Source organism: Mixophyes fleayi, chromosome 6, assembly GCF_038048845.1.
Source record: "Mixophyes fleayi isolate aMixFle1 chromosome 6, aMixFle1.hap1, whole genome shotgun sequence".
Taxonomy (NCBI): domain Eukaryota; kingdom Metazoa; phylum Chordata; class Amphibia; order Anura; family Limnodynastidae; genus Mixophyes; species Mixophyes fleayi.
In genome coordinates this window covers 49,748,046-49,767,292 of record NC_134407.1, presented here as the reverse complement: position 1 = coordinate 49,767,292, position 19,247 = coordinate 49,748,046, and the positions used below count along the sequence as shown (strand labels likewise).

The following is a 19,247-nucleotide window of genomic DNA, read 5'->3' as shown; positions in this document are numbered from 1 at the left end:
AAGCCATGTGCCAAAGGCTTGCCTGCACAAGGCTGGAAAGTCCTGGGCCTGTAACTACCCCCTTCCCCTGGGCTGTGGGGCTGGGTCATGAATCTTTTTGTTATCCTATCCCTGAAGCAGAAAATTTATTTATTTTATTCATATTCTTCAATTTTTAAGACTCATTACTCATATTTTAGTAAGTCAGTCTGATTTTACGTACCAAACTACTTTAATCCAATGTCTCTACAGGACTGGAGGCTTCTAGTCCTCCCAGAGCAAAATTTTTTATATCCCACTAAACATTAATGTGTGGATCTTTTAAAAGGTTAAGACTTCAGGTTTCTTGAGGAAAAAAATAAGCCATTAATCAATTTGTAGATCCTCTCTTCCTACATCTATATTGTTTATAGTCGCTTAATATTGATTTCTGCTGTATTTGCAGAATATTTTGAAAAACTGGGATAACTCTGTTGCTTAAGAAATCATAAACCCGGCAAGGTCTTTAAACCTTTGCATGTTTTTTTGAAGATTCATTGGATTTGCGGGCACACATCTGGAGCTGGGCTGCCGTTGACAGTCTGGAACACCAGAGCGGCTTTTAGCAAGCCCTCCTAATGGTCTGTCATGCTCAGCTTACTTTAGAATGCTGTGTATTATATACTGGATGCAGTACTTTAGCAACCTGTATCCCCTCAATGATTAAATGATTGCTGAGATCCTCTTCAAAAGAGTGCTACTGGGCCTTTGAAGACTCAGATTATCTCTCATGGTAAAAATAAATAATTAGATGAATGACTTTATTTAATCTCTAACAAAGAATGAAAATATCTGTAGCATGGTGCCCTAGGTCCTTGCTGACCTGCTGGGTGACATTCTAATATAAAGTAATAAAAGTTAAAAATGAATAAACAAATAAAAAGTAAAAAAACAAACATATGTAGCCCGTTTAACTATTTCTAATCTGAATAAACTTGCATATAACATTTGGTATTAAAATAAATTGAAAAATTAGGGCAACTAAATAGTTCTAGGGATGCACTAATTGCTTACAAATAATCATGAGTTTAATGATTTGAAAAAAAAATATTTTTTTTATTATTATTTTTGTCTAATTTAGCTTTAATACCTTTAAAAAAAAAAAAAAAAGACTATTTAAAATGCTAACAAAAATTTCTTATCTGTTGAGAAAAAAAACACTATTAAATTCACACTGATACTCTAGTAAATAAAACAACATATTGTTTGACCAGCAAATAGCAAAAATGCTAAAATGTGTCTGGTTTCAAAGTTACAAAGTGTCCTGATGATGATTTTTATTATCTTTTATTGATACAGTGCCACAAAAGGTCCACATTATTGTGGAGAGCATACGGTTAAAAAAGTAGTAATACAGTACAATACAATGTAGCAAAAACCGTACAATACACAGCAACAAATAGCTGAACCAGCAGCAAGGAGGTGCTACAAGGGAAATAGCCTCTCAATATAACTCTGAGAGGAGTATGAGAAGTGGGGGACAGAGTAGTGAACAAATCTGTTGTAGTGGAGCTTGTACCCAGGAGGATGGGTGCAGCACATAAATAAGAACCACTGATTGGAGAATGTAGAAAGGAGAGACAGTGTGTTGGTGGCATAGGTAAAGAAGCAGGAGAGCAGGTGGGTATAAGAGGAGAGCGGGTTGGTATTGACTAAAAAATTGGTTTTGGGGTCCCGTTTGAATCCTTGGAGAGAACTGGAAAGCCTAACCGGGAGATGAAGTGCGTTCCAGAGATGGGGGGCTGCATGGATGATTAAGGTGCTAATGTGTATTGTTTACTGACCAAGTGCAAATAATCAAAAATTCCAGCCAATCAGATTTTTTTCTTTCATTGTCTGTCCTGTACTAGGTCAGTCAGTGCCAATTGGATGGTATGTGTTACTGCACATTTGCATTTTATTAGTAAATAACCCTTAAACATTTTAAAGATAAGTTGTTGCAGTAGTTCTATTTCTTGGTCAATAGGAGCCTGTTCCCTGGTGTGTGTTCACGAGTAGTATAAATGATGAAAATACAATTGTGCTCCAGCTTCTTGGATTAAAATGGCTTTATTTATAGCAGGTCAAACACATATTAACAACTGCAACAGCCTGAGATAGCAAATATAACCAGTGCTATAAAAGACTAAAAATGCCCAATGTTATACAAACACACAATTTTTAAATCGTAAAGGATGCAAAAATATTAATGATTCAATTCCATTTTCAAGTACTCAATCATCTGATAGGACAGAAATCAATTGTAAGAGATCAGCCCCTAATAATATGCATCATACCTCTTAGCGACTGCTTCACTAAGCATTATTTTCACTGAGCTTTTCTGTACAATTAAGTTCCTATTCATAGTATTTGAAATTTATAATGAATATCGATGAAACATTTTTAATGTTAAGGTTGTTCTACAATGTTTACTAAATAATAGAATTAATTCTGCTCTTCTTAAAAGTTTATTCCCAAAAAGCTATCTGATGATGGTAAAATGTACAACACATATACTGTGGCTTAGGGAAGCATATGCTGCATCTGTGAACATTTACTATAATGTTATTCTTTATAAAGCATTCGCATTTAATACAGCATTGTACATTGAGGGGGATCATGATACAAACAAATTTAGTGAAGTGTCATGAAACGGAAGGTAAATATGGCTCTGCCCAAATACAAAACAATTGATACTTAAGGTAGCAGAATAATAATTCCAGCTATTGGTGGGGAAATCATCATCATCAATTATTTATATAGCGCCACTAGTTCCGCAGCGCTGTACAGAGAACTCATTCACATCAGTCCCTGCCCCATTGGAGCTTACAGTCTAAATTCCCTTATGTAGACACACACTCGCACACAGACACAGACACAGACAATAGACAGAGACCGAGAGGGAGAGACTAGGGTCAATTTTGATAGCAGCCAATTAACCTACCAGTATGTTTTTGGAGTGTGGGAGGAAACCGGAGCACCCGGAGGAAACCCACGCAAACACAGGGAGAACATACAAACTCCACACAGATAAGGCCATGGTCGGGAATTGAACTCATGACCCCAGTGATGTGAGGCAGAAGTGCTAACCACTAGGCCACTGTGTGTCTACTGTACTATAAGGCATTAAGGCACTATTGGCAACTGGCATTTTTGTGCAGCTTCCGGGATTGTGGTACAGCTGAAATGAGGAAAATCGTTGTAAAGTGGAGAAATGAAAGCTATGATTGCAGCTGCTTCCACCATGGAGGTTGCAGAGCCCACCAATGGCGGTCCGTGGCTGCCCATTGATGATGTGGTCTTCAGAGCACCCAGAGAAGGAACGGAGCTCTGACGATTTAGCTGTAATTGTTAGGTTAGAGATTGTTGGGGAGCAGAATACTGTTTATTTTCTGACCAATCTGTCATCTAAGGCCAGCCTGTATGCTAAATCACCAGTACATCGGCTGGTCATAGTTATGAAGCCACACTTTCCTGACTGGGATCTCTCATATATAAATTCTCTTATTGTAATTGTCTGGACTGAATGCTTATTGAAATATTTTGTTTCTAGCTAACAGGAGGTAAAGTGAGATTGGTACAGCTTGTTAGTCAGCATTAACTGTTAACATATACTGAAATGTAGTGGGTATAACAGGTGAACAGAGGAAGCAACAGCAGTGACAATTGAGCTTGAAGGGTGCAGCAGTTGAACAGAATACATTTTGAAACCACTTTGTGTGAGGACAGTCTTCTGCACTATTTTTGTAATTTCCCACTATTTTCACAAATTTTAACAGATTTATATTTTATATGTTTTTGTGAATCTCTATGAACTGAAATTTTAACATATTTGTACCCTTTGCCATTTAAATATTGTGAACTGGAATCTGGTAGTATAAAGCTGCACATATTGGCTTGCTTACCCCTGATTACAGTGTGAAATGTTGCTGTTATGTTCCTATGCCTTATGACAGTGTTTGGCCTGCTGTGAACAAAAGGATGCATAATCAAAATCATATTTTTAGATAAGCGTAAATCTAAATAACGGCATCATATTTAATTATAAAACCAAATGGTCTCAATTATATTTGATTTGTTATGCAGCCGGCAACCTTTGTATTTCCTGCTCTTTTGTACAGCTGCTTTGATTTTTATTTATTTTTTTGTAATAAAAGCTTGTCGTTTATTGTCACTAGAGGAACCTTTTAAATAACCACATACATTCCTACGTATCTTCAAATTATTCATATATATTATGAAGCAAGAATTATTTTAAAAACAGTATGTTATGGATAGATTTATAGTAGAGAAATTGTGTGGTAATAACCTGCTACAATATTTAAAGGCATTTAGTAGAGCACAATGGCTCTAAAGCAGGGAGCGCAGGACATTTTTTTGATATTACTCCAACTGATAAAAGAAGAGGAGCAGAGGTGGATCCAAAGAAATTAACACTGAAAGAGCGATTAGATAGGTAGGATTTGAACCAGGATAGGACAGTGCCTTCAAGACCTAGGGATTGTAGCGTTTGTATGAGGAGAGAGTGGTCAACAGTGTCAAATGCAGCAGAAAGATCCAGGAGAATTAGAGGAGAGTAATGGCTTTTACTTTTTGCTGTGGAGTGCTGAGAGCGAAAGCCTGACTAAAGAGAATCCAGTAGGTTGTTTGCTGTAAGAAAGTGTGGCGAGTATAGGCAATTCTCTCAAGCTTGAAGGGGCATGGGAGCTGAGAGATGGGGCGGTAATTTGAGAGAGCGTTTGGGTCAGAATTTTGTTTTTTTAAAATGGGAGTAATCACTGCATGCTTGAATAGTGATGGAAAAATACAAGTAGAAAGAGAGAGATTACGGATTTTAGTTAGAGGGAGAATGAGCACAGGAGACAGGAACCTAATAATTTGAGGGGGAATTGGATCAAGAGGACAGAAATTAGAATAGGAAGATGAGAAGAGAGTAGAAACTTCCTCATCATTTGTGGGAGGAAATGAAGAGAGAGCATCAGAGGGTGCTACAAAGGAATTGAGCTGCTTGCTTATCGCAGGAGATGATACCATTTCAAGTCTGATCTTATCTATTTTGTCCTTGAAATAGGAAGCAAGATTCTGAGCACTGATGGTAGTTGGAGGATTTGGGGTGGGAGGATTGAAAAGAGATTTAAATGTGTTAAAAAGGCGTTTTGAGGTTAGAAGCCTGAGCATAGATGAGAGATTGGAAGTATGTTTGTTTTGCAGTGTCCAGTGAATTTCTATAGGAGTGGTAGATACCAGTATATGTGATGAAATCATTAGAGGTACAAGATTTATGCCAGTGACGTTCTGCTTTACGAGAGTTTTCGTAGAGTTGATGTTACTTTAGTGTGCCACGGTTGGCAACGAAGTCTACGCGGAATATGTAGTGTTGCTGGTGCTACTTGATCCAGGGCAGTTGCTAAGGTTTGGTGAAAATGGGGTACCGCCCGATCAGGGGAGGAGAATGTAGAAATTGAAGAGAGAAGGTGTTGGAGAGAAGTGGAAAACTGTTTAAGATCAATAGCGTTGATATTCCTGCGGGTACGAGGAGGCTTGGAAGAGATTGACACTGGGGAGGGTAAAGAACTGAGGGTGAGAGAGTAGCTAATAAGGTGATGATCCGAGAGGGGGAAAGGAGTGTTAAGGAAATCAAAAACTGAGCATAGTCTAGTCTAGAGAAAACAAGATCAAGACAGTGCACTTTGCACTTATTTGTAGATAATAAACCAGCTGCAAGTTGTTGGTGTTTTTTGTTTTTGCAGGTTTTTCTGCACACAAATAATAGACATAGATTGTCTTGATAAGTTTGCAGTGTTTATTCATCCTGGTGTTTTTAATCCCTTAATCCTGAGCGCATAAACTGTGAAATTTGTTATCTTGTTGGTTTTACTAAAATGCAATCCATAACACATTAATAAAAATAACAGCAACACTAACTTTTTTGGCCACATTTGCCTGTTTATGACCAGCCTTCAATTTCCTTAGATCAGGTTCACAATGAAAGATCAGTGATAGCAAGTTCATATTTCCTATATTTGACACTGTTCTATGTGAGCAATGTTTGTTTTCAGAAAAAAATATTTAAAGGCTTGTTTAAAGGCACACCAGCTTAAAAAGAAAATATTTGTTAATGTTTTATGCTGTTAAGTAATGAGGTTTTTTTTTATTTTTTTAATCAACATTACAAATTCCTACCATTCATTTCAACATGTGGTATGAGTGTTACTAGTTAGCCACAGCGAGTGTATATAATCAATTGTTAGATTTGTGACTTAAACCATTTGAATCTTTTTTGACCACGGGGGGTTTCAATTCCCACAATGAGCCCCTGGACATCACAATAATGTCTGACTGTGCTCATTTCCAGGTACTACAGTACTCGGAATATTGCTTATTTTCCTATACACCTCTGTGGTATGAGGAAAAAATTGTGAAGTGCCATTTTTCCATTAAAATACACTTTTCCCAAAAATAAAATAAAATGTCCACAAAAGTACAATAAAGGTCTTGGAGGAGTCAAATTGTAATGGATAATAAATAATCTCAATAAAGCAGTGCTTGAATGTCTTAAAAGTAAATTATACACAGTTTTAATGACTGTCTAGTCCCACATGTTGGTGTAAAAAGTTAACTTTCCATGAGTTTAATACAAAACACAATTTTCCTGATTCCTCATACTTGTGTCTGTTAACCAGTGTATTTAGGTATTTAATCCTTTGTTAAAAACTGTTACTTCGTTTTTATTTTTATTTTGCTAATCTTTTTAAATCAGTTGCTTCATTTACTATTGTCTATATTGCTATCAAATCAAATTGAGTAGCTGATTATTATTCTTGTCTTCCCCCCAGAAATGCTGTTCTGTGGACAACTTTGCAGCGCTAAAGACTCCTGGAATGAAACTTGAATCCACATGACTGTTATCAGAAATACACAAGTAGAGCTTACTGCATTTATCTCTGGAGTAAACAGCTGGATGAAACTACCCTGAACAAACATGACTTGGGACACAGTATCGGATTCAAGACTAGGGAAAATTAGCATTCCACATCTGTTGCAAAGCTAAATATTTTCCTTTGTATCAATATTTTTTCATAAAAATATGAACTTTGTCTAAGGTACAGTACATTTTGTATCTGGTGTTTGAGTGATAGAAAAGGCAGCCTGATTGTCAAGATGACCTCGGAGGACATAGCAGCTTCTGTTGTTTTACCATCAGTGGATGGGAAAGTGATATCCTCTCAGTCAACTGGAGATGAAAATTCTAAGAATACTTTGGATACTAGTGTTATAATAAGATCTAGTACATTACAAGAAGGGGAGAACACAGAGCCTGCACCATGCTTAACTCTGGTAAAAGGGCACATTGTTCACAATTCTGTAACCAAGTCTTTTTTAAAAGGAGATAGCAGAGAAAACCCTATTGACAGAGATGTTCTGCAGGGTAACACTTGCATATCCCATAAACTTGACTATTTAAATATTAACAACAACATTTTTGAGAGAACCTGCAAAACCAACCTAGGTTTCAATCAGTTTTGCAAGTCCTACAATCCTCTAAAAGGGAACAATATTTGTCTGGAGCCTAAGATTCCTGCTGTGTTGACAGAAATTAAATTTAAAGTGGACAGATCATCAGTAGAGGGGAGGGCATTAGAGGGTCAGTTAGTAGTTGATGATCGCTGTGCAGATGGTGTTTGTGGAATTCCAGCATTACATATAAGTTATTCTACTCAGCAGAGAGCTTTATGCTCCTCAAATAACCAGTGTATTTTGGGCAGTCATCTACAGACAATGAGCAGTAATTGCTGTGACCGTTTTGTCTCCAGCTCTGCTCATTTAAACGAGCAGCATAAAAGCTGTGGCAGGGAAGATGGACATACCGGTCTATATGAAGCCAGTCATCTTGTGAATAATCCGTCAAGGTCCTATTTGAAAACAACACCAGTATTTTCTGGTGACATTACCTATGGACAGAATTTGCCTTGCGTTATGTACGCAAAGCCCTTACAAAGTCAAGACAGCCATGAAAGCTACATGGATGAAATAGATCATAATTTGTCAAGGAATAGAAAAGACCGCTCAGCGTTGCTGGTCCGGAGGTTTTGTAAAAATTACAAAGAAGTAAAAAAGTCTGTTTACACAGGAACAAGTGCAATTGTTAAATCTTTGCCTTCTGGTCATATTGGAACTAGAGCTTGCTGTTATGTTGAGAGCAATCAAGAAAGCACAAATGAACTGAAGTGTAGCTGGCTGACAGCTAAACGCTTGACTTCTGTACAAGGTTCAGTGAGAAGAAAAGATTTCCTTTGCTACTTGGTGAAAATGACAATGTGTCAGGTAGGTTTCTTGACTTTTATAATGAATTTTTAAATTGAGTTTTATATGCTTACTTTATATACACCTTTATTATTTTTTATTGTAATTAAAGATGTTTCCGAGGGGGTGATATATCTCTATCTATCTATCTACCTACCTACATACATACATACATACATACATACATAATCTTACTTGACAAAGTGACCATGACCAAATATTGTGGCACCATGGCAACTTTTATGGCGACCAAGATCCCTGAAAGTGCTTTACAACAGGTTTCATTTCTAGAAGTATCTACGTATTGCCATTTTCACTTAGGAGTCATAAGCCTCCACACACAACTTACTGTTTTTACCAACAAAGACAGTTCTTAATTGCATAGGAAAAGGAGAGAACTGACGTGTCCGTGTTTGATGTTCGAGAACTACAGAGCACATACTAATTGGTTTTGCTGTCACTGTGTTAAAATGAAGTTCTGCCTCCCAAATCACATACTAATTATTGACCTCGGAAATTATTCAGGGTCCAAGGATAATTTTTTGGAGAGGGTTTCTTTGGAAATTAATTGGGGTCAAAACTAGAGAGGAGGATATAAAGTTAATTGGCTTGAGGTTATGGGGATAATGTTACTGCTGGTCATAGTCATTTAGTGATGGTTGTTCTGTCCTTTAGCAAGTGGATTGATTATTAAATAACATTCTAAAATTTCATATAAAACATTTGTATTTAAACTTGTCATTATTGTGATTCCCTTGTTGTCTGAATGAGGGTAATACTTTTTAGAATGTTTTTTATTTTTTTTATTTAACTATTTATCAATGTAACACCCAGTGAATATAGATTTTCTCTTCCTCTTCTACAGCACCAAACACAAATGGGTTAATCCCTCCTTCTCCAGAGATAGTACAGGAAAAGAAGACACGCTAGGAAGTTATAGAAGGAGGCTCCTCCTCTCTTCCTGTGTCTTCTTTTCCTGTCCTTTGGAAAAAGTAAGGACTGAGATATAAATAAATAAATGATGATGATGATAGATAGAGGTAGGGCTTATCCATTTACTAAGGTTACCAGGAGGTTTAAAGGTTGATCAACTTCCATCTTGAAGTCCCCGGTGGCTGAGCCTTCGGAAGCCTGAACCAGAGAGGAGATGGTTGCACTGGCTTCAGTCGGAGACCTATATGTCTGAAGTCTCCCTGCACTGTTTTTCTCTTAGCATGTTAACAATTCAGGTTGATTTTGTTAATAAAAACTTGAAATAGTTAATTGCCCTGTATGAGTCTTGCAGAAGGATATAATGGGAAAATTATAATAGAGATGTTGAATTGGGTGAAGGTGGGGCTGGCAGACACATTTGTAACACAAGAGGATTTAAGATCCTTGAAACTAAAAAGAACTGGGTCTGTGGCCAGTGAGTAGTATGCGAGATCAAACACGAGATAGATACAGGATATTTAGTAAGAAATTTAAGGGAAATCAGAAGTAGAATCGGTTGTGTTGGCAGAAGAGTGCAGTTTTAACTTTGATTTGGTGGATAGTGTGCTTAAATCTATTTATAAGGTTATGGACATTAAATATACTAAAGAAAGACATTAATCACAAGATGTTTTGTTTCAGGACACAAAGAGAAAAGGCAAGTGTCTTCCACTCAATATAATAATTAGAGGTGTGGCTACAGAGGAATGGATACTTGGATATGCGCATGTTTAATACTAATAAATTAGAGGTAATAGAGTAGAGGATACAAGGAGTTTGGATGAGTCTCCTAAGATTGATGAAGTGGCCAGGATATCAAAAAAGACTACTATTCCACTGAAACATGTGAATATTTCTAGAGATCCCATGGATAGGAAGATTGAGTTGAGAGCAGCTTCGAGGGCGGCAGTGGCCACTGCCGACTTTTCAAGATGTTTCAAAGATAGAGTATAAAAAATTGGATTATTGACGTTACTACAAGATATAAATGTTGTAACAGAATTGATATGTGAGGCGATCTATGAATTGGTCGTAATCAAATTTACAGCAAGAAGTATGGCAACTGTGATGGCAGTGAGAAAAGTGCTACGGCCCTGGATGGCTGATGTACACTCAAAATAAAAGCTAATTTCATTACTTTTTCAAAGTGAATATTTGTTTGTTTGTACAAAAGATTGATACCATTCTCCAGAATATGTCTCTAGGAAGGTCAAGTTGGTTGCCACAAGACAGACCAAATAGGAGGCAATATAATTGTCGGTGAGAAGGAAGCTCACGGGCAGAATTTAGTGAGGTCAGATTATGTAGGCCAGGGAAGTACCATGGAAGGAGATAACAGTCAGGAGCTCCAAGGCAGTCCTTTCATCAACACAGGGGTGAGGAGTTCAGGGGCTCCTTCAGACCTTTTACGCAATGATGCTGGCAGGTCTGTCCCCTAACATTGACATCTTCTGGGTGGCAGACTAAATAAGTATAGATGTAGAATACAATAGATCACTTGGTATTAGAAATAATACGTGGTTACAAGCTGGGGTTATAAGCAAAACTCCAAGAGTCCGTTTTTTAAAATCTCATTGTCCAAGGCAGTGGAAGGAGTGGAATGTCCTGCAGGAAAGTCTGGGAACATTATTGGAGCAAAAAGTAATTTGTGAGGTCCCAAAAAAAGCAAGAAGGGAGAGGTTTTTACTGAAGAATTAAAAAAGAGTAGTGAGGTTTTCATACTATTTTGGATTTGAGGCATCTCCAACATCTTATAGGCGCAAAAAAACTCAAGTTGGAATCAATTTGCTTAATCCTGGGGGCCAATGGAGGTTGGTACTTGACATCAGTAGATCTAAAGACGCCTAGCGTCATGTACCCATTTGCAAAAAGCATCAACATTTTCTTTGGTTCACTGTGTTCAACAGGTATTTCCAGTTCACTTGCCTGCCATCCCAAAGGGCTTTCACCAAGGTCCTAGTGGTAATAAAAGCAAAGCTCATAGAGGAAGTTTTTTTCCTCTGGCAATTTCTGTATGACATTTTCATATCAGCAGGTTCTGGGATTGAAATAAGGAGGGGCATGGCAATACTTCTGGAATTGATAAAGCTGCATGATTGGTTAGTAAATGTCATGAAAAGTCAACTCTTCAAACATAGAAAATTTAATTTCTTGGCATGATATTGGACACAGTGGTGGGGAAAAGCATGAATGACTAAAGAAAGGTAACAAAAGATAAAACAAGAATGGTCGTATGCAGCATTTTATCCTGGGACAAGCGTGACTTCTGTCTGCAGCACTGAAGGCTGCCATCTTGGGTGAGACATTTGCTAAACTTCCTGCTGAGTCTGAACACCTGATCCCATTCCCCAATTGGCTCCCTCTGCAGATTATGGGCCTGAGTCATTAAAGAAAGTAAGGCAACAAAAGGAGTAAATGTTCCCTGGGACAAACCATGTTGCAATGCAAGGGGTACAAATTAGTTTTATTATTTTGCATACAAGTTAAATACTGGCTGTTTTTTCATCTAGCACACAAATACTTGATAGCTTAATTTTTACACTGAAATTTAAAGTTGATCTAGGACATGCCCTATCCCAGTTATAAATCTGTCCCTACATTTTAAATATACTTCCCCCTCCAATGCAACATGGTTTTGCCCAGGTGCAACGTTACTCCTTTTTTTTTATGCTTTGCTCTCTTTAACTACTCTGGCCCTATGAGTCCCCTCCTACACTCGGCAAGTTGCCAGTGCAACACTTCCCTAGTTTCTGATTCCAAATCTACAGTTGCTGTTTTGCTGCTCCAAACTACCTGCTGTATACAGAGCTCTACCCTTCATGTGTATTCAGCTTCATCCTGATTACTGCTTCAATCCTCCCACTGTGTACAGCCTCAACTTGCTGCTGTGTTATGGACTTCTCTCAGTGAGTTCGACTTCATCTGTTGCTATTAAATGAACTGAAAACCTTTTAACCATTCATGTGAATTCAACTTCATCTGTTGCTGTTATGTGAATTACAAACCTTTAACCATTTGTGTGAATTCAGCTTCATTCCCTGCTAAATAAATACCTTGGTTAGTTATCCCTTGTGTGGATTCACCTTCTTTGCACCTGCTTGTGTACTGATTCCAGCGGTTGTCCTCTGTACGGTTCCTTTTCCTACATCCTGTATACAGGACTCAAGCAAGCTCTATGAGCAAGACATTCATCCAGCCCCCCAGTTTCCACTACACTCCTGCCACAGCTAGCCCCTGGGGTCCTGAGTTTGGGGGACAGTGTGTGGGCACAATATTGCACAATGGAGATGTCCAAAATAAATAAAAGCCATGCAGTCATCAAATGTAAGAAAGATGAGAGCTATGTAGAGGTCTGTCTGTATTGCAAGGAGTAAATTGCTGGACCCAAGCTAGTGATACAGTCAGACTGTCATGTTGTTAATGCTGAATTCACCACCGACTGGTATTGGCATTACTAAACAGGGAGGCACGGAGTCTAACGAACCCCCGGTGTTCACTAGGGATACCCACAAGGAGGTGTGAACTTGGATGTGTGAGGTGCGCAGATTGTGGTTCTCTAAGGTAGTCACCAGTGCAGTAGCGTGGTGAACAGGAATGGTTAAAGACCAAACAATGGCAAAGTACACAAGGATGATCCAAAAGGATGGTCGGAGGGAAGCCAAAGGTCAAGACCAGAATGAGCAATGCAATACCAGGTATAAACAAGAGAGGGTAGTCCAAGTATGAAGCCAAAGGTCAGGAGCCAAACGTAGGTAACCTGATACGGGCAACTGGAACTGGCGTGAACCAATACTCTGGCACCAGAACACTGACAGCAGGTGCCTTAAATAAAGGGAAGTGGCCCCTGATTGGATGGGGATAGATTTGGAGATCAGCAGCAGCTGACCACCGACAGTAGCTAGAGGGAAGTGTTCTGTTGCTTAGCAGCGGGGCGAGAGCATCATTGCGCATGCGCGTACAGTGTGGCCACCCGAAACAAGGAAGAGCGTCCCATTGCTAGGCAACAATACGCAAGTGGCGAGAGAAGGCAGGTGTCCGTCCCCAGTACATAGGGGAAGTGTGGGGACGGCCACTGACACAGGCAATCAGGCAGTAGTGTCACATGTCAATCTCCAGGTGGACACAAGAAACGATGATGCAAGAGATAAGCTCATTATTGACATTTGGAAGGACTGGCAACAGTTAATATAACAGATGTCAACAATGCTGTAGCAGATTTTCTCAGCAGACGTGTAGTACATCCAGAAGAATGGGAATTAAACAATCAAATATTCAGAAATCTGGAAAGTCTTCGATAGATATGATAGTGGCACAGACCGTGTAGAACCAATGGACTCTAATGATAACAAAATAACATTTTCATGTTGGCATATATATTTCTGCCAGTTCCCATGATTCCTTAAGTGTTGAAAAAAAATAAAGAACAAAAATGGGGGTGGTGGTAGTGTAACTGGGCAGATGGTTGGCACCCCAAAAGTAGCGTCAGGAAGGATTCTGCAGGCCTTGATGGTATGATAGAGAGACGAAGGTGCCCCCCAGTAGTGTTGGAATAAAACAAGGAACACATGGCTACAACTGCATAAACTCGTGGTTTTTTTTCCCTCTTTGCTCATGGCATAAGGCTTTACCACAGCAGTAGATAAGTAGAGGTAGTGTAGGGAAGTAATAGCAAGATACCATCAACATGCAATGTTATTCAACATGTCACAAAATAAATAACATTTTAGGAATCTTGGTTCAACAATATGCAAATATAAATCAACACAACGCATAGGTCACTGCATGAATAAATATATCCCACTTTAAACTTAGGCACTGTGCATCAGTGAAATGAATTTCACTGGATGGATACATTAGGAGACATCCGGTTGAACAAGTTAATTTGACACTTAATGCTGTGGCAGCAGATAATATAGACCAATCAATTACAATACTTTTAGTGCAATTATACAGATCATACTTGTCACACACAAATCAGTAGAGATGCAACAAGGAGTAATCCAGCTGGTTCAGATTAGATGTATTCTAGTTCACTTTATGATATACAGAACCCAAGGGCGTAAATTATAATCCACAGGTTTAAGCGAAGTGTCAGCTGACACATGAAGCTTGGTTACTTGTACAAGTTGATTTCAGTAGTCACCTTGATGCATGCATGACTCCTGAGCTCCGTAAACAAAAGCAATTCTGCACAATAAACGATTTCCAGTGTAAAGGACAGTGTCCATTTAACAATCCGTCTATTGGACTAAGCAACTCTCTCCAAGCAACTGTAGGGTTAAACAATTTGCAATTCTCTCATCAGCATCCATTTTAGGCAGTTTCAGTCAGCTTGGAGATAAATTTAAATAGAACAGATTTGACTGGAACAAAATCTTCCTTTTAGCCACTGCTATAACACCTCTCAATAGCAATATTACAGTCCCGGTCAGAGGTTTTAATAACAGTTTTTGATGTCTCTCTTAAATACTTTGAGCATAGCAAATCAAAAGAACCTTATCTGTCTTCATATGAGTCCTGCAGACATCTCATGGGCAGTGGCAAGTTAGGTCTTTTCCAATATTCCTTCTAGGCATTCAATGGCTCTTTGTGGGACGATCCCTCATTAGCTCAGCCAGCAGTCACACATCACTTCTCTCACTAGCCAGTCTGTTTTTGTCTCCTCCTCTTTTTCCCAAGAATCTCCTGGAATCTTCTAGTTCATTCACTGCAGTTTGCCCATCCCAAAATAGCAGATGCAATTTGCATTTAACTCCCAGAAGCACTCTTGCGAACTGCAGTTTTCTGAATGATGAAATACAGTAATATACTTGTGCTTTGCAGAGTATTACAATAGCAATTTTGCCTTACCTTCTGTGCACTCAAATGCATCTGGGAGTAGACAGGCCATGGCGTTTACCGCCAGTACCAGATGTGCTCAGACAGGGCCAAGTGTTTCATCCAAATCCACAAGCTTTGAAATTTAATGGCATAGCTAGTAAGTGGGAGTTGTTGAGACAGCAAATTTTCTCAGATAATATAACTGGTATTATTCCCAAGGCTAGCAAGCAATCAACATCAAAAGTATATTACAGAATATAGTTTTTTTTAAGACGTGGTATATTAAGAGAATAGCTTTACACAGTCCTTACCATATTGAACTTCCTTCAGGATGGGTTGGAAAACGTTTGGTAGTGGGCACGCTTACAATGCAGATAGCAGCATCAGGAGCATTATTAAATAACTGTTTGGTGCTAACAAGTATGTATCAAAATTTGTGCAGACGTAACAAAAAGTTGTGGCATTTATGAAACAATTGCTAGCACTGTGAGCTCTAAATATTGTCCTAGAGGCAGTTACAAGAGCACCGTGTGAACCTTTGTAAAATATTAATTTGAGACTTCTCGCATGGAAAGTGGTGTCAAAACTGCAGGCAGTATTTTAGGGTAACCATTTTTAAATATATTTGAAGACAAAGTAGTCCTTAGGGCCAATCCAGTTTTTCCCCCCAATTTTTTTAGCATCATGTTTTCATTATAAATCAAGAGATAGTGTTAACTTCACTATGCCCTAAACCAGTGAAGGACAACCTGATATACCTCAAGAGCCACACGTGCGTCTCCAGCCTTCAAAAGGCCCGCAAATCGGTGTCTTGAGCCCCAGAGTGAGAGATGATTGTTAGGGAGTGAAACTAGCAGAGCAAGTGTCTGTCAGGAGCTAGAGGTAAAATAGCTAAAGGGAAGTGTGTAATGATAATAAGTGGGGAAGAAACAGGAAATATGATGACTTTAGAGGGAGAGTAAGAATGGCAAGTACAGAAACGACCGAAAAGCACAAGACTCTATTGTCACATGAAAATAGATTGAGCAACCATGTAGAATTGAGGAATATAACAGGTAGACAAGCGAGGGAGAAGATAACTGCAGCCAAAAAAAGAAAAGTACAGGAGACAAGTCGTCTTCTGTCCCCTGTTAGGGCCATCGGTGAAGGATGGGCATCTGTACACATTTACAAAACACTATCTCCTCTGCAAACGCAACATTTGGAAGAAAAGTCCTCATTGCTGTTACAAGAGTGAAGTTAAAGTGAAAGAAGAAGATTATTTCTGATATTCTTAATAAAAAGAGAGAAACATTATTTTCATTTCAATGTATTTTTGGAAGTTAAAAATTTTGAGATGACCCAACCTAGTGATGTAACTGTTTGGGTGTCACCCATTTGTTAGTGTGCTATGGACACAGAGGATTATATACACCTGATAGAGAGGGGCGGAGCATCCTTATACATCTTCCAGGTGTGTCTTCTTTTCTTGTCCTGACGTGAGAGAATGAGGGATTAACCCATTTGTATGTGCTGACATGGAGGAGTCGATAAAACCATATTACCGGGTATATAATCCTCCATTTTGAATCATTATAGGAGCCAACTTTATTTTAAATGATTGTGTGCTCTCATTAATCCTCTGTCAACCTTATGACTAAACAATGATGTGCATAGATATAAATGGCAGCAGGACAAATATTGGGCATGTTCAAGTACCCACAGAGCTGGCACCTATGGCCCACATTAAGCTAGTTCCTCATATCAGATTGCTTTTATGTTTGAGAAGTGATGTCAAAACCAGTGGCATAATTTTCCAGTGGTCAGTGAAATGGCTGGTGAGCATTCCTATATGCAGCTATGCTTCTTGTTTTTGTTTTGACAAGTACGAAAGCTTTTAGTTGTACACATCTGAACAGTCTGTGGCAGAGCCGGGTTTAGACCTCATGGGGCCCTAGGCAAGATACTGGTTTGGGGCCCCCTCCCTGAAAAAATCCATAGCACTATAGTTTTTTAGCATAACATATACACCTGTTCAGGGGCTGGCTGGCAGACTTTAGTCAGTGGGGGCAAAGACATAGCACTGGCCCATAAGTAGCGGCCCATTTTTAAAGGGCCTTGGTTGCCTAGTGGTAAATCCTGCCCTGGTCTGTGGAGGTGCCCACAAAACAAGCTTTACCCCTTCATCATCATCACCATTTATTTATATAGCGCCACTAATTCTGCAGCGCTGTACAGAGAACTCATTCACATCAGTCCCTGCCTCATTGGAGCTTACAGTCTAAATTTCCTAACACACACACAGACAGACATAGAGAGAGAGACTAGGGTCAATTTGATAGCAGCCAATAAACCTACTAATATGTATTTGGAGTGTGGGAGGAAACCGGAGCACCCGGAGGAAACCCACGCAAACATGGGGAGAACATACAAACTCCACACAGATAAGGCCATGTTTGGGAATTGAATTCATGACCCCAGTGCTGTGAGGCAGAAGTGCTAACCACTTAGCCCCCCCTTGTGCACAACATGTTCTGGTGTGGAATGCAGTGCAGAACCAGTGAAAGCAAATGTATTCCTCATCTAACCATATTGTTTTATTTCATTGTTCTAAGTTTTGCTGTATCAGGAGAAACAAAGTAGTATTTAAATGAAGTATGTATAGCCTGATGCATACTCACATATATAATAAATGATTGGTGAGCGTGGTAGTGATGGGCATTAGTTCCCTCAAAACCTGTATGGTGTCTGCTAAAGCAATGTGCATTCTATATACATGTAGATTTATGCCAAATGGTTTATCAAATTGGCATTGGTAAGTGGCTTATAATGATTATTTTAATGTGATGCTTAATACTTTGCTCTGTTTTCACTTTTATTTCACACTGCAGGAGTTAAGTGGCTCAAATTCATACTCTCGTTTGACATTTGTGTGATAGTGGCACTAAATTATTAAACTGCCTTTTGTATAAAGTAATCTGCATTCAAATTAGCAGTAGACACTATTAATAATTTACAGTGAAAACTATAGTAGAATTATACCAGACCATAATTCTTTTCACAGCCAAAAGGTTGAGGAGATGTATGCAGTGTAGTCAGGTCAGTTTTCAAGATTTCAATATACCTTCACATCATTTTAAGTGTCATTGCTGTGACACATTTGTCTGTATACGGGAACTGTATTGGAAGCATATATTATCTCTTTAGCCCTCTATCTCTGTCTCTCTCTCTATCTCTCGGACAATAGAATGCAGAATTCAAAACGAATGAATCAAATCCCAGGAGCCAGAGAAGATATTCTTCCGTTGACCTCAACAGAAATGACTCCCAGATGTGATTTACCTTCACTCCCTGTTATGTAATTCATCACAGAACACTTTCAAAATGAGTCATGTAACACAAGGGACATCTAAATTTATATTTAAGAGAGAAGATAGGCTTCACTATCCATTCAAATCATCTTTGGGATGCTGGTATGAACTAATGTTTAGTCCTTGAGAGACTGCATTCACCGGACTTATATTGACTGCATGTTTTGCTGAGAGATAATTGATTCATATTTGGATTTATGTACAACACCTCCATCAATATGTAAAAAAATAAATCAAAAATAAATAAATTCCAGAACGCACATACAGGTCAGTAACGGTCATCTTCTGACCAACTTTACAACCATGCCTGATGAAGATCCTCTGTTTCATTCATTAGTGGGCATTGTGAACTTTTTCTTTTTTTGACCCAAACATGCTGGAATTTAAGGCCAATTGCAGCGTTTAACCAACAATAATGTGTATGTGTAATAATAAAATATATATATATTGTGACAGGATGGACTGCCTATGCCACCTGGTCTATTGTTGCTAGGAACCCGCTGGGTTTACTTTGCCACCGTTCCCTTTCTTTATCCCAATTGTGCCCTCTCCGTAGTAGGAGGGGCTTATAATGCTACCACCACTGGACTCCTTAATGGCACCAGAACCGTGTTCTTTCTGGGTAACTGTCGCTGCTAGTGTACCCCATTTCTGGTACACCTGGGCTGGTATACCTGACCTCTTGCCTTCAGATCAGGGTTGCTGTGGATGGTTCCTGCCTGGTCTATCACACTGGCCAGAGTTGCAGGTAGTTCGCAAAACGTTGGTACTGGAATGCTGGGTCCACCTCAGAACAACCTGACA

The 19,247-nt window shown here is 38.9% G+C and overlaps 1 protein-coding gene across 1 annotated transcript in view; it reads left to right on the top strand.

Annotated features, from left to right (window-relative positions):
* PLCE1 (phospholipase C epsilon 1) overlaps nucleotides 1-19,247 on the top strand; it is a 238,935-nt gene that overhangs the window by 24,474 nt on the left and 195,214 nt on the right. Inside the window, exon 2 of the mRNA XM_075216434.1 lies at nucleotides 6,834-8,322. Within this exon, the coding sequence (XP_075072535.1) occupies nucleotides 7,159-8,322 (1,164 nt within the window). The 5' untranslated portion in view covers nucleotides 6,834-7,158. The remainder of the gene's footprint in view (nucleotides 1-6,833; nucleotides 8,323-19,247) is intronic.